The sequence below is a fragment of the Protomyctophum parallelum genome (assembly GCF_964188405.1).
Source record: "Protomyctophum parallelum genome assembly, chromosome: 13".
Lineage (NCBI taxonomy): Eukaryota > Metazoa > Chordata > Actinopteri > Myctophiformes > Myctophidae > Protomyctophum > Protomyctophum parallelum.
The window spans coordinates 46,506,227-46,522,499 of NC_139708.1; the positions used below are offsets into that span (position 1 = coordinate 46,506,227).

At 47.2% G+C, this 16,273-nt stretch overlaps 1 protein-coding gene across 1 annotated transcript in view; it reads left to right on the forward strand.

Annotated features, from left to right (window-relative positions):
- The window catches only part of LOC310868720 (myosin-16-like), a gene marked incomplete at both ends in the record, with an annotated part of 44,572 nt that extends 28,586 nt beyond the window's left edge, over positions 1–15,986 (forward strand). The window contains 16 exons of the mRNA XM_083779177.1: positions 538–594; positions 926–1,012; positions 1,926–2,171; positions 3,082–3,199; positions 3,365–3,492; positions 4,164–4,360; positions 6,060–6,192; positions 7,235–7,451; positions 8,941–9,077; positions 9,245–9,348; positions 10,136–10,328; positions 10,702–10,905; positions 11,350–11,475; positions 12,040–12,210; positions 14,557–14,757; positions 15,795–15,986. Coding sequence (XP_083635303.1) covers positions 538–594; positions 926–1,012; positions 1,926–2,171; positions 3,082–3,199; positions 3,365–3,492; positions 4,164–4,360; positions 6,060–6,192; positions 7,235–7,451; positions 8,941–9,077; positions 9,245–9,348; positions 10,136–10,328; positions 10,702–10,905; positions 11,350–11,475; positions 12,040–12,210; positions 14,557–14,757; positions 15,795–15,986 — 2,511 coding nt within the window. The remainder of the gene's footprint in view (positions 1–537; positions 595–925; positions 1,013–1,925; positions 2,172–3,081; positions 3,200–3,364; positions 3,493–4,163; positions 4,361–6,059; positions 6,193–7,234; positions 7,452–8,940; positions 9,078–9,244; positions 9,349–10,135; positions 10,329–10,701; positions 10,906–11,349; positions 11,476–12,039; positions 12,211–14,556; positions 14,758–15,794) is intronic.
- Between the last annotated feature and the right edge of the window lie 287 nt (positions 15,987–16,273).

Here is a 16,273-nt window from a genome sequence, read left to right on the forward strand (position 1 = left end):
TCTACATCCCGACAGTTTCTATGTCAGTGGTTCTTCGATTTTTCAAAAATAGCAGACCTACAAGCTCGTAGCGCGCCACTCGGTGGCGCGCTACGAGCTTGTAGATCTGCTATTTTTCAATAGCTAAAGCATAACATAATATGAATATGAACATAATAATATTAACGATATAGATTATCCCATTTAGAAAAGAAATGTCTTCAAAATCCTGACAGTTTTCTGAAAAACCTATAATGTTTCTTATATCAGTGTGGTGCTCAGTATTTCATGTACTGTATTAATATGCCTCCGTCCCCAATCTGAAAATATGTTGTTCGAGGGACCCCCCTCCCCCAGAAGCAAAGAATTATTTCACTCTGTAATAATACGCTATGAGCTTGTAGATCTGCTATTTTTCAATAGCTAAATTAAAACATAATGTTTAAAACACCAAAAGGGGTTCCCGCCCCAAAATGGGTGAAATAAATAAGTACTAATACTGTAGATTTTCACCTAAGGAATTCATTGTTGCTCAAAGTTATCCAACGGATGTTTCAGGGCCGCATTGAAGAGCTGGAAGAAGAGCTTGAGGCAGAGCGAGCCATGCGAGCTAAGGTACACAGCGCCACCTACTGGGCAATGTTTTAATCCATGAGAGCTAAGGTACACAGCGCCACCTACTGGGCAATGCTATTTTCTGCATGACTTGTGTCTTTTGCTTATACTGGATCTCTTGTCCACTACTAGCCCCTTCCAAACATTTTAGTCTAGTTTTTATTTGTTGACGAAATTGTCACTATATTTTGTCTTAGTTATCATAGCCTAGTTTTCATGTAGGTTCCGTTTAGTTTTCGTCAGTGAAAAGTCGACGAATACTTTTCGTCTTAGTTTTAGTCGACACAGTGAGTTATAGGAGATAGGTTTAATTGTTTCTGTTCTCTGATAGGTGGAAAAGCAGAGGATAGAGCTGTCACGTGATCTGGAGGACCTCAGTGAAAGGCTGGAGGAGGCGGGAGGAGCTACTGTTGCCCAGGTGAGTCTGTCAAACACCTGTCCATCACCACCAAACACCTACCTGTCCATCACTCATTTCTGTCCATTCTCCTTTCTGGCCAGGGGGAGGTACAGTAGTTTAGAGACCAGGGTTACTGCATGTTTTTTGTGAGGTTACCTACCCTAGGGGACACGGGGAGAACATGCAAACTCCACACAGAAAGGCCCTTTCGCCAACCCCGCCTCGGTTATGGGCACTGATGATGCGGAGAAGGGAACACCCCCCCCCCAGCGTCCCCAGCGGGAATCGAACCCAGGACCTTCTAGCTGTGAGGCGACTGTGCCACCACGCCCCCTCCACTGCAGCTGCAGTGTTGTTTTTGGCAGCAAATTTCTATTTTAGTTTTAGTCAGTCTTTTGAATAGTTTTCATTTCTTTCTAGTCACATTTTAGTCACCTGGAATGTTTTAGCGTTAGTCTAGTTTTAATCGACTAAATATCATACGATTTTAGTCACTAAATCTACAGTTGATTTAGTCGACTAAAATGCATTTTGGCGGGCCTTGACGCCGTCGTCATGACTGATTTTTACACTTGCTCAAAATAGCAGATCTACAAGCTCACAACGCGTCACAGCGTTGTGGGCTTTTAGATCAGCTATTTTCAGTATTCAACCAATTGTAAAATGACTTATACTGGATCTCTTGTCCACTAGTCCCTTCCTAACATTTTAGTCTAGTTTTTATTTGTTGACGAAATTGTCAGTATATTTAGTCTTATAGTTTTAGTCATCATAGCTAAGTTTTCATTAAAGTTTCCACGTCGTTTTCATCAGTGAAAAAAAAAGGTAAGCCGACGAACATTTTCCATCTTCGTTTTTAGTCGACGAAATCAACACTATAACTTCCCCGGCGCCGGGGGCACTTTCTTTTTCTCACCTTCCCTTTCCTCAGATCGATCAGAACCGCAAGCGAGAGACGGAGGTTCTGAAGCTGCGGCGGGAGCTGGAGGAGGGCGTGCTCCAGTCCGAGGCGTCGGCCGCCGCGCTCCGGAAGAAGCACTCGGACGCCACGGCGGAGCTGGGCGAGCAGCTGGAGAACCTGACCCGGCTGAGGGTCAGGCTGGAGAAGGACCGGCAGGCCATGAAGGCCGAGGTGGAGGACCTCAACGCCACCGTGGAGGCCACGCAGAAAGCAAAGGTTTGCTCCTGTGTGTGTGTGTGTGTGTGTGTGTGTGTGTGTGTGTGTGTGTGTTTTGTATAGTTATTTATCGTTGCTGTCAGTGTAGCCTCGGAAAACCCAGAAGTTTTTATTTCCAGGGAGAAAGAAAAAGTCCACTTCAATACGGCATAGAGTAGCGCAAACGTCGATCACTCTCTACTGATTTCTGATCGTCTGCACCTTTGTTAAATTGACGCACACACACACACACACACACACTCTCTCTCTCTCTCTCTCTCTGTCGCTCTAATGAATTAGTCTCATGTCGCACAGCTGCGTCTCCCGGTGGATCCTGCCGGGAGCTGCCTATGCCATAGAAAGCATAGGTTAGAAAGCACACCAGGCTAGTGTCGGGCAGAAGGCTCTCATTTTCTTCATAAATGAATGCCGTACTTCAGGACTGGGCAACTTTGACGATGGAGAGGGCCACTGTAATTCCACACTATACTTTGCACATTACTGTCGCAAAAATAGCCAACCTACAAGCTCAAAACTGGTCGCCTACACTTGATCATACTACTACAGGGTCACATAAAAAAGTATCAAAAATAGCAGATCTACAAGCTCAAAATGCGGCATGAAGCGACATTTTGAACATACTACATAGGTGGTTTTTCTGTAATTTAATTGTAAAGCGTTTAATGATGTATCGCGCACGTCTAAATAAAACAGCATAGATTCATGAAATAAAGAATGCATACTATCTGCAGAAACTCTTATGCACTTCATCTCAGCATTTATCGAGCTATCTCAACTCAATGTCGATGCCCTTTGCGTGCGTGCATGTGTCCGTGCGTGCATTTGTGCGTGCGTGCATTTGTGCGTGCGTGCGTGCGTGTGTGCGTGCGTGCGTGTGTGCGTGTGTGTGTGTGTGTGTGTGTGTGTTTAGATGACCTCTGAGGTCCATGCTCATAAGCTGGAGGACAACCTGGCCGAGGCCAACGCCCGCCTGGCGGAGATGGAACGCAATCAGTCTGAACTCAACGCACTGAAGATCCGACTCTCTGGTAAACACACACACACAGACACACACACACACACACACGCACAACTACACACAGACACACAGACACACACGCGCGCATGCACGATATACTCGGATATATATCTCTCTGTGTGTGTGTGTGTGTGTGTGCGTGTGCGTGTGCGTGTGTGTCTGTGTGTGTGAGTAGCTGAGAACGGGGAGATGACCAGGGAGTTGGAGGAAGCTCAGAGCAAACTGAACCAGGTGACCAGACTGAAGGCCTCGCTCACCGCCCAGGTTGACGAGCTCAAGAGACAGCTGGACGAAGAGAGCAAGGTTTGGAAATGCACACACACACACACACACTCACACACACACACACACACACACACACACTCACACTTCAAGTGCGGGTCCGCGGGGCTAATTAGTGTCAATTTGGGTGTCCTTGACATGAGTCAAAAGTTTGGGGAACCACTGCCTTCCTCCTTTGACCTCCCCCCCCCTCTCTCTCTGTACCCCTCCCTCCCTCCCTCCCTCCCATTTTCAAAATTCTCTTAATAAGATATAAGGCATTACACGGACTGGCTCCACTCTACATCTCTGAACTACTGCATGCAAAGCCAAACACACGTTCTCTCAGGTCCTCCGAAAAAGGCCTTCTGTCTATTCCTACAACTAGACTCAAAACAAAGGGTGACCGTGCATTTGAAGTGGTTGCCCCCACTCTGTGGAATGCCCCTGCCCCTTGAGCTGAAGAATGCAGAGTCTGTCGACGGTTTTAAGAAATAGTTAAAAACGTATTTATTTCGTCAGCACTTTATTTTATGATATTTTTTTACTTGATTTAATTGCATCTCAATGTTTTACCTTCTATATTGTTTGTTTCATGCCCTTGTTTTAACATGATTGTTTTACCTTGTTGTACAGCACTTTGTAACATTGTTTCGAAAGGTGCTCTATAAATAAAATGTACTTACTTACTTACTTACTCTCTGTCTGTCCAGGCTCGTAACACGGCGGTGGTGGGCGTGGCCAACGCGCGCCACGACCTCTCGCTGATGAAGGAGCAGCTGGAGGAGGAGACGGAGGGCCGCGGGGAGCTGCACCGTCTCGTCTCCAAGCTCAACGCCGACGTCACCTCCTGGAGGAGCAAGTATGAGACGGACGCCATCCACCGCACCGAGGAGCTGGAGGAGACCAGGTGAGTTCTGACTCCTCCTGAGACCACGTGAGTTCTGACTCCTCCTGAGACCAGGTGAGTTCTGACTCCTGAGGCCAAGTGAGTTCTGACTCCTGAGGCCAAGTGAGTTCTGACTCCTCCTGAGGCCAAGTGAGTTCTGACTCCTGAGGCCAAGTGAGTTCTGACTCCTGAGGCCAAGTGAGTTCTGACTCCTGAGGCCAAGTGAGTTCTGACTCCTGAGGCCAAGTGAGTTCTGACTCCTCCTGAGGCCAAGTGAGTTCTGACTCCTGAGGCCAAGTGAGTTCTGACTCCTGAGGCCAAGTGAGTTCTGACTCCTGAGGCCAAGTGAGTTCTGACTCCTGAGGCCAAGTGAGTTCTGACTCCTGAGGCCAAGTGAGTTCTGACTCCTGAGGCCAAGGCCCAAGTGAGTTCTGACTCCTGAGGCCAAGGCCCAAGTGAGTTCTGACTCCTGAGACCAAGTGAGTTCTGACTCCTGAGGCCAAGGCCCAAGTGAGTTCTGACTCCTGAGGCCAAGTGAGTTCTGACTCCTGAGGCCAAGGCCCAAGTGAGTTCTGACTCCTGAGACCAAGTGAGTTCTGACTCCTGAGGCCAAGGCCCAAGTGAGTTCTGACTCCTGAGGCCAAGTGAGTTCTGACTCCTGAGGCCAAGTGAGTTCTGACTCCTGAGGCCAAGTGAGTTCTGACTCCTGAGGCCAAGTGAGTTCTGACTCCTGAGGCCAAGTGAGTTCTGACCCCTGAGGCCAAGTGAGTTCTGACTCCTCCTGAGGCCAAGTGAGTTCTGACTCCTGAGGCCAAGTGAGTTCTGACTCCTCCTGAGGCCAAGTGAGTTCTGACTCCTCCTGAGGCCAAGTGAGTTCTGACTCCTGAGGCCAAGTGAGTTCTGACTCCTGAGGCCAAGTGAGTTCTGACTCCTGAGGCCAAGTGAGTTCTGACTCCTGAGGCCAAGTGAGTTCTGACTCCTCCTGAGGCCAAGTGAGTTCTGACTCCTGAGGCCAAGTGAGTTCTGACTCCTGAGGCCAAGTGAGTTCTGACTCCTGATATTAGATCGAAGTCATTACGATGGCATTAAGGCCTGCCAAAATACATTTTAGTCGGCTGAATCAACTGTAGATTTAGTCGACTAAAACTAGACAAACACTAAAACATTCCAGGTGACTAAAATGTTACTAAAACTAAATGAAAACTATTTAAAGGACCACTTCACCACTTTTCAACCTATCTTCATATAATAGGTCCTCACTAATAATCATGAAAAAAATGGCGCAATATTTTTCTACTCTGTCTGTGTCTCATAGGAGGGCTGTGGGCAGTTTAGAAACCGTCTTCCAGTGACATCATCGATGGGGAATACAAGCTAATAGAAACTGCAGGCTTTCTAGTCCTGAAAAGTTGCAATGCGAAAATGGAAGCCATCGTTCTCACGATAATGAAAATCTAAACATTTTTGTAAAACAATATTGTTTAAAAAAGAATCTGCCTAATGATGTCACTGGAAGACGGTTTCTAAACTGCCCACAGCCCTCCTATGAGACACAGACTGAGTAGAAAGAAATCGTGCCATTTTATCATGATTATTAGTGAGGACCTATTATATGAAGATAGGTTGAAATTGGTGAAGTGGTCCTTTAAGAGACTATGACGTAAAATTAAAATCTAAATGTGGTTTGTTGACCCCCGCTATCTCTCCCCCCTACGGCCAGACGGAAGCTGGCCTCTCGTCTCCAGGAGGCTGAGGATGCAGCGGAGGCGGCGCAGGCCAGAGCCGCCACGCTGGATAAACTGAAGCAGAGGCTGCTGGGAGAGGTGGAAGACCTCACCATAGACCTGGAGAAGGTACGCGCAGCACACACACACACGTGCGCATGCACGCACGCACGCACGCGCGCACATGTAGACATCCACACATGTGTGTTCGTGTGTGTATACGTGACCTATGACCCGGCACAAAGCCACGACAGAAATTAGCATATCTCTGCTGTCGGGAGGAAACCACCTAACTCCAAAATGGTCATTTTTCAGGAAATGAAAAAGATAAGAATTTTCAGGAAATCAAGAAAACCTTATATTTTGAAACAAAGCAATACTGCCTCATCATCAAAGTTAGTAGTTGCCTCCCCCTGGCCAGCCGGGACGCCTGATGGAGGGGAAAGGAACTGGTTGGAATAACGTGCTCCTTCCACGCGCTACGTCCAACCAGGGAAACTCCCCCCTGTCAGGTGTAAAGGAGCAACTTGGACACTCAGGCATGAAGGAAGCATGAGTTAAGTCCGTTGCTCTCCCTAGGTTGGCGGAGGATGTGTAGAGCCCAGGATCACATCACAGGATGATTGACACAGGGGTGAAAAATGGGTTACAAAATCGTGGGACAAAAATATAAATTAAAACAAAAAAGAAAGTTAGGGTCCGATGGAGTTGTTTAAAGTGATTTTTACTACTTTCCAATTGGTTCAATATTTTCGAAAACAACACACAGGCGTTTCAATAGCACTGATTTATGCAAAAAAACCTGATAATAATCAAAAACCTAAAAAATGGTTAGGTTTCCCCCGACAACAACGATACGGTATTTTAACTAGGCCATATTATATACTGTATCTTCCACCGGTGTGTAATAAAGCTCATTTAACCCCTTTTGGTGTCAGCATCATGTTATGCTTTAGCTATTGAAAAATAGCAGATCTACAAGCTCATAGCGCGCCACCGAGTGGCGCGCTACGAGCTTGTAGGTCTGCTATTTTTGAAGAATCGTGAAAAGTGACATGAAAGTGTTTGAGAAACGACTGACATAGAAAAACATGTCAGGATTTAGAAGACATTTGCAGAATCGTTCCCAGGTCAAAATGGGTTAAATACTCATACATTACATTCCAACCAGTCCAACGCAGCAGCAGCAGCTCTGGACAAGAAGCAGAGAGTCTTTGACAAGATGGCGGCCGAGTGGAGCCAGAAGAACGAGGAGCTGCAGATGGAGGTGGACCAGAGCCAGAAGGAGAGCCGCTCCTACATGACGGAGCTCTACAAGCTGAAGACCGCCTACGAGGAGACCCAGGACCACCTGGAGACCGTCCGCAAAGACAACAAGACCCTCACAGGTGATGACGGTCAACATGGTTCCTCTTGAGAGCGTAATGTTTTTCACGCTACTCAAGAGACACAACCACCTAGCCTGAGCTAACGCTAGACATTTCTGGCCTAGATGGGGAGGGCCGCGGCTCAGAAAAACGTGCACCCTGATTGGTTCACCGATCTGTCCGTCAGCCCCGGTCTCTCCTCCTCCCCCCCCCCCTTCCCCCCCCAGTGCAGCACTGGTATTGTGTCGACCAGAAGCAGAAACCACTGGTTGCTGGAGTATATACCATTCTAACAGACTGTCAAAGTTATTTCCACAGAGTCGGCACACGTTGGTTTCTTTCTTAGACGGTGTGGTGGGTTCTTCAGCCATTCTCCTCATTTTCCTCGCATAGCCTCGTTTGAAGTTCCACTGGCAATGATTTCCTCACTGTGTTATTTTGAGGGTTGCACACCGCTCAGAGCCCTGACATTTGGAGCGATCCCACTTTTAGACCAGTGCAGCCCATGCGTAAATCCAGGCTTTCATTTTTCGCGCAGACGAAATGAAAGCCTGGGTATCGAGGCTACAACTGACCTGAACCTTACAACCTTTGTGAATGTCTTGTTTTTAACCTCAGAAACAAAATAAACGGTTAAGGTCCCCCACACACCGAGATTTCTAGCAGCGTTTCTCCATCGGTTTTCCGAAAAACGCGTCCAGTGTGCAACCACCTTTAGTTTTAGTTTTTTGTAGTTACCCTACAATTTTGTTTTTCCAGAAATGTTTTATTCATTATTATGATTATAACAAATTTGCTAGTGGTGTGTGTGTGTGTGTGTGTGTGTGTGTGTGTGTGTATAATGTAATCACTTGGATTAGAAATCGAGTTAATTAGTCTCCCACCCCCCTGGGGAACCGACATCTGTGAAGCCCTACACACACCGTCTGTGAACGCCGCATGTCAAAACAGCCGCCTCCGTTATTTTCAATGAACCTGTCGCACACCGGCGGCGTCCGACGCGCGTTCACGCCTCGCCTGGCGCTCCGATACGCCACTGTTCTATTTTCCAGGCGTTGCCGCGTCGCTGCGCACCCGCTTCACAGACGGTGTGTGTTGAGTCAGCCAATTAAGGCCTAGCGAGAAATGAGGCTTCTGGGCTGTCGAGAAGGTTTATTCTTCTTTCTTTCTTTCTTTCTTTCTTTCTTTCTTTCTTTCTCTCTTTCTCGTGTACACAAACAGCTTTATCATCATGTAATACAATGTATGTTGCGTTGCGAACTTGCGACAAATTTCAAGTTCTTTTTTTTATTTTTATCCCACGATTTTGTAACCCAGTTTTCTTTTCACCCAGTGCCAATTATCTAATGTAATCCTGGGCGCTACACTTCCTAATTTCAAGTTCAACAAAATGTGGAATCACAAATCCTCCACCTTAGTTCAGATACATACTACTAGTATATATATTTACAGAGGAAGGCTCTGTATAACTCTCTACATGCCTCTCACGTGTTCTCTCTCTCTCCCTCAGAGGAGGTCAAGGAGCTGGTGGAGCAGCTTGGAGAGGGAGGTCGCAGCGTCCACGAGCTGCAGAAAGCCAGGAAGAAACTGGAGGTGGAGAGAGACGAGATGCAGCTGGCCCTGGAGGAGGCCGAGGCCTGCATAGAGGTACTCTGTGCGTGCGTGCGTGCGTGCGTGCGTGCGCGTGCGTGTGTGCGTGCGCTCGTGAGAGTCAGACAATAATAGTCTGGCAGTTAAGTATTGGCAGTGCTGATTCCCTCACTTCACTACAGCTATGTGTGTGTGTGTGTGTGTGCGTGTGCGTGCGTGTTCAGGTGGAGGAGGGTAAGCTAGTGCGTGTGCAGCTAGAGCTGGCTCAGGTCAAGGCCGACATCGACCGCAGGATCCACGAGAAGGAGGAGGAGTTTGAGGTCACACGGTGAGAAAACACATGGCGCGCACGCACACACACGCACACACGCACACACACACACACACACATGTACACACACACACACACACGCATGCACGCACGCACACTTATACAACTTTATAATTTACATAAAGGAACATGGGAAAAACAACATAATTAAGCTATAACGAAATGTATTAGGGCCGATTCATACTCCTATTTTACCGCTGTTTCGGCGAATGATTTCGGCTCGTCAGAAATGTTCAGTAGCACCGAAGAGCCGACTTTAGGACGTGCACACATAGACATCAAAGGGGGCTTCAGCCCCTGCCCTTTTACCCGTCTGTAAAACAACTGCCCTTAACCTGACCACGAATGAATGCAGCGTTTACTACACGGTGAAAGAGATGCAAAATGCCCTCCTCTCCTTTCCATGTCATGCCGGAAGGCAGCATTCAGGAGAATTGCATTTTTTTCCGAAGTCTCCCGAACTTGAACACAGCATTTTGCGTTGAACCAATTAGTTTAGAAATCCATGTGGTTACACGCCGCATCTCCTCTAGCTAAAGAGTCCTGGGTTGCTCCCTGAAAATAGCCGATCTACAAGCTCTCAACGCGTCGCGCTGCGACGCGTTGTGAGCTTGTAGATCTGCTATTTTTTGTCCAAAAGTGCCCTTTCATAGGGTATTTCAGCCCCTGCCTCTCTGACGCTCTCTGCACGTCCCTGGTGCCACCGACCGACCAATCAACCGGTGCCATGGTGACTCCTGTGCTCAGTGTGCTGCGTCGCCATTGGTTGTTGTTCCGCCCACAGGAAGAACCATCAGCGCACGGTGGAGTCGCTGCAGGCCAGCCTGGAGGCGGAGTCTAAAGGTCGCGCCGAGGCGCTGAGGATGAAGAAGAAGATGGAGGGAGACCTGAACGAGATGGAGGTCCAGTTGGAGCACGCCAACAGGAACAACGCCGAGCTGGTCAAGACGCTGAAGAAGCTGCAGCAGCAGATCAAAGTATGACGATAAACAAAGTTTCAGTTTTCTGAAAAATGTTCAGTGGTGCTCAACCTTTTTCATGTCAAGGACCCCCTAGAATTATCTGTATTTGGCTGCGGACCCCGGATCTGAAAATATGTTGTTCCAGGGTCCGTGGGGCTAATTAGTGTCAATTTGAGGGGTCCACCTTGACATGAAAATGTTGTTGTAAAGGGAAGTTGTTCAAGTCCGCAAAGTCCATCCATCCATCCATCCATCTTCAACCGCTTATCCGTAGTCGGGTCGCGGGGGGCAACGGCTCCACCAAAGAGCTCCAGACTTCCCTCTCCAGAGCAACATTAGTGACATCTTTCACTCTCTCTCTCTCTCTCTCTCTCTTTAACGTTCCCAGGACCTGCAGGTGCAGATGGACGAGGACGTGCGTCACTACGAGGAGCTCCGGGAGCAGCACGGCCTCCAGGAGCGCCGCATGTCTCTGGTCCTGGCGGAGACGGAGGAGCTGCGCGGAGGCCTGGAGGCCTCGGAGAGGGCCCGCAAGCTGCTGGAGCAGGAGCTGCTGGAGGTCTCGGAGAGGCACAACGAACTGCACGTTCACGTGAGATGAAAGCGCGGACGTGAAAAAGCATAAATGCACATGACTCAACATACCGTATACTGTATACAAGCTGTCACTTTACAAAGCTCTACAAGGTCGTTGTTCTCTCCACAGCACCAGGGACTGACCACCCTGTTCTCTCCACAGCACCAGAGTCTGACCATCCTGTTCTCTCCACAGCACCAGAGTCTGACCATCCTGTTCTCTCCACAGCACCAGAGTCTGACCACCCTGTTCTCTCCACAGCACCAGGGTCTGACCATCCTGTTCTCTCCACAGCACCAGAGTCTGACCATCCTGTTCTCTCCACAGCACCAGAGTCTGACCACCCTGTTCTCTCCACAGCACCAGAGTCTGACCACCCTGTTCTCTCCACAGCACCAGAGTCTGACCATCCTGTTCTCTCCACAGCACCAGAGTCTGACCACCCTGTTCTCTCCACAGCACCAGAGTCTGACCATCCTGAAGAGGAAGCTGGAGTCCGACCTCACCCGGCTGTCCAGCGAGAACGAGGAGCTGATCTCAGAGTTCCGAGCGGCCGACGAGAGATCCAAGAAAGCTGTGACTGATGTGAGCAGAACGTTGCTTTACTGTAGCTGAGTTACAAGACCAATGGTCTGCCTTGCTGTGATTGGTCAGTATGGTGCCTTTCTATCCATTCCAAAGCACTTTACATTCACTCATTCAAAAGTCAACAGCAGGAACAACCGTGCCAGGCCGGTACCGACCTGCTAAGCAGAAGCAGTTGGAGGTTCAGTGTCTTGCTCAAGGACACTTTGACACAAAGCCGGGACACGAGGAACTGGGAATCTAAATAGGAAGCAAATCGTTCTGCGACCCAGAATGTCATTTTACCTCCTGAGCCCCCATGCCGCCCCGCAGCGAGATGAAATAATTAAGAGAAATATGAGGAATAAAAATGATACAGTTATGTGAAATCAACATATAGACAAATACATTTTGTACGAATACATAATATGATGGTCATGAGTTTCGTTGCATTTACCTTGTTAAATATGTGTACAGGTATATATAATATTATGAATATTTATCCATGTGTGTGTGTGTTTGTGTGTGTGCGCGTGCGTGCGTGCGTGCGTGCGTGCGTGCGTGCATTTGTGCGTGCGTGTCCAGGCGACGCGGCTGTGCGAGGAGCTCCGTCAGGAGCAGGACAGGACCTCCCACCTGGAGAAGATAAAGAAGCACATGGAGCAGAGCATGAGAGAGCTCAGCCTGAAGCTGGAGGAGGCCGAGCAGCTCGCCGTGAAGGCTGGAAAACGCACCATCCAGAAGCTAGAGACCAGGGTAACCCCTTCAGTCTGGGCTCTGTCTCTGCAACGCATGCAGCGGCCTTTTTTTTTTTATAGGTTTGTTTATTTAGCACAATAACATACAATGATACACAAAAATACAATGCAAGGAAGGGAAGAAGCCAGCTGGCTTATTTGGAATCCTTTCCTGTAGGAAGAGGTCATAAAGAACAGTACAAAAGTCTACAAGTTGACAAAGGGGGGGAAGCTGTGCAGTAAAGAAATAAAAACACAGACTGCACAAAAAACGGACATAAACAATACAACAACAAACACACAAAAGAAAATATAACGCATCAAAGTAAAACATGTAATCTACAGAGAGGAAGAAATAAGATATTTCTTTAGATGTTTTTTTTTTAATATTGGCAAGGATAATGAGGATTTAAGTGAAGCATCTAGGGAGTTCCATAGACGAGGGCCTCTACATTTGATGAAAGATTGATGTGGAAGTGCGACAATAGGGTAATTCAAAATCATCTCTTTGCCTTGTGGGGTAGGAGTGAATGTCAGAAGTAACACGGAAGAAATTGTGAAAAGAAGTTCTGAAAGATTCAGAACTATCATTTCTGAATCTAGACCAGTGGTTCCCAAACCTTTTCATGTCAAGGACCCCCAAATTGACACTTATCAGCCTCGCAGACCCCCATTTGAAACGATATGCCAGGGACCCCCCCATAAGAGAATATTTTTACGGCCCTAGCAGTGACTATCATTTCTGAATCTAGACCAGTGGTTCCCAAACCTTTTCATGTCAAGGACCCCCAAATTGACACTTATCAGCCTCGCAGACCCCCATTTGAAACGATATGCCAGGGACCCCCCCATAAGAGAATATTTTTACGGCCCTAGCAGTGATTCTCAACCCGTTTAATTTCAAGGACCCACAGTTTGACATACATCCCATTTTTTGGCATAAATCATTGCTATTGAACACCGAATACGTCTGTGTTGTTTCGAAAATATTGAACCAATATGGAAAGTAGTAAAAAGTGCATTGGACAAAACCTCTTAACTCCATTGGACCCTCAAAATGTCTGCTTTAAGCAACTAACTCCACCACCTCTCCCCCTCTCATGGAGGTAATTGACAATTTATAAACACCAACTTTGATGAGGCTGTATTGCTTTGTTTCCTGAAACAATATATATTTTTCATTTCCTGAAAAATGAACATTTTGGAGTTATGAGGTTTCCTCCCGACAGTATAGAAATATATCTCTCGCACCACATCATGTTTGGTTCTTCTCGTCTCCATCATGTCCACCACAGACCACATCATGTTTGGTTCTTCTCGTCTCCATGTCCACCACAGATCACATCATGTTTGGTTCTTCTTGTCTCCATGTCCACCACAGATCACATCATGTTTGGTTCTTCTTGTCTCCATGTCCACCACAGATCACATCATGTTTGGTTCTTCTCGTCTCCATCATGTCCACCACAGATCACATCATGTTTGGTTCTTCTCGTCTCCATGTCCACCACAGATCACATCATGTTTGGTTCTTCTCGTCTCCATCATGTCCACCACAGATCACATCATGTTTGATTCTTCTCGTCTCCATGTCCACCACAGATCACATCATGTTTGATTCTTCTCGTCTCCATCATGTCCACCACAGATCACATCATGTTTGGTTCTTCTCGTCTCCATTTTCCACCACAGATCACATCATGTTTGATTCTTCTCGTCTCCATCATGTCCACCACAGATCACATCATGTTTGATTCTTCTCTTCTCCATTTTCCACCACAGATCACATCATGTTTGATTCTTCTCGTCTCCATCATGTCCACCACAGACCACATCATGTTTGATTCTTCTCGTCTCCATGTCCACCACAGATCACATCATGTTTGGTTCTTCTCGTCTCCATCATGTCCACCACAGACCACATCATGTTTGGTTCTTCTCGTCTCCATCATGTCCACCACAGATCACATCATGTTTGATTCTTCTCGTCTCCATCATGTCCACCACAGATCACATCATGTTTGATTCTTCTCGTCTCCATCATGTCCACCACAGACCACATCATGTTTGATTCTTCTCGTCTCCATGTCCACCACAGACCACATCATGTTTGGTTCTTCTCGTCTCCATGTCCACCACAGATCACATCATGTTTGATTCTTCTCGTCTCCATGTCCACCACAGATCACATCATGTTTGGTTCTTCTCGTCTCCATCATGTCCACCACAGATCACATCATGTTTGATTCTTCTCGTCTCCATCATGTCCACCACAGATCACATCATGTTTGATTCTTCTCGTCTCCATGTCCACCACAGATCACATCATGTTTGGTTCTTCTCGTCTCCATCATGTCCACCACAGATCAAGGAGCTGGACGGTGATCTGGACCAGGAGCAGAAGCGCCACGTGGAGACCGTGAAGAACCTCCGCAAGGGCGAGCGGCGCCTGAAGGAGCTGCTCTTCCAGACCGAGGAGGACCACAAGACCAACCAGCGCATGCAGGAGCTGGTGGAGAAGCTGCAGAACAAGCTCAAGTCCTACAAGCGGCAGATAGAGGACGCCGTGAGTATACCGCAAGACGAGGGTGGGGGGTGGCGGGGGATGTGTGTGTGTGTGTGTGTGTGTGTGTGTGTGTGTGTGTGTGTGTGTGTGTGTGACTGTGTGTGTGTGTGTGTGTGTGTGTGACTGGGGGTACCATAAAAACACACCATCCTGCATTGACTGAACTATAGTGCAAAGCACTTCACCCCATTTTGGGGTCATGCAAAACTATTGTATGGGTCAAATTTCAAAAAGAAATTCAAAAGATTTTTCAAATGAATTTCAGAAATTTCCCCCCGGAAAAACCTAAAACATACATTTATTTTATTGTATGTTTTTATTGTATTTTGTTTATTGTATTTTTTATTTACATTAAAGAAATAAGATTTTTTTTAAAGAAATATTGAAAATAGCAGATCTACAAGCTCACAACGAGTCACATCGCAATGCATGGTGAGCTGTTAGATCTGCTATTTCACTGTTAAATAGGGCTACCGGTATAAGTAGTTAATTCATAACGTATTTCTGTAAGTTTGGGTCCCGGGGGGGGGGGGGAGACGGGAGACACCAGATGTATCTTTTTGGTTCTTGAGCCGATAAGTTTGGGAATTGGGTATGAATATGTGACTAAATTTGCCTGAGAGACTGCCATTGGATTTTTTTGAATTTTTGTTTTTTCACGTCATATGAAAGCAGGGAATCATAGCTTCAAATTGACATATTGGTTGTTCAGTTTGACCCACCAGTTTTGGAGATATGACTTATAGAGCAATTCATGTCTTGCAGAGAAACAGCCAGTTGAGAAAACAGGCTTGAAAAGGTTCACTTCTGTGGTCTCTTAACATCACACCTAGCTACATGTTTGGGCATTTATTTCATATTTACATGTCATTTTCAGCTCTGACATTTATTTCAGACATGCTCTAGTATGTGAAGAGTCTGCCTGTGCTATTAACTCATTTAAAAAAGCTGGAATTTGCACGATGGCAGTCTCTCAGTCAAATCTGGTCACATATGTATTAAGGAATCAGATGCTTGTTTGTGTGACCCGTTGGCAGGAGGAGCAGGCGAACAGCAGCCTGTCCAAGTACAAGAAGACCGTCCACGAGCTGGACGACGCCGAGGAGCGCGCGGAGATGGCGGAGGTGTCCCTGAACAAGCTGAGGACCCGGAACCGTGCCTCCACCGCCAAGGGCTTCACCTCCGTGGAGATAGTCCAGGTCACCAAGCCCAAAGGCCACGACGACTAGGAGGAGGAGCACGCAGTACACGCAACACAGTATACGGACAGGTGAGTGTTGAACACTGTAAAACAGTCTTCTCTGTTAGAGCCTCCCATCACTGGAACAGTCTCCCTACAGAATTAACCCATTCTGACCTGAGATCAGATTCATACGAGGTTTCCGCCGGACACACACTGGTCTGATGAACCCATTCTGACCTGAGATCAGATTCTAAAAAATGTCAGTCGTTCTTCGATTTTTCAAAAAATAGCAGACCTACAAGCTCGTATCGCGCCACTCGGTGGCGCGATATG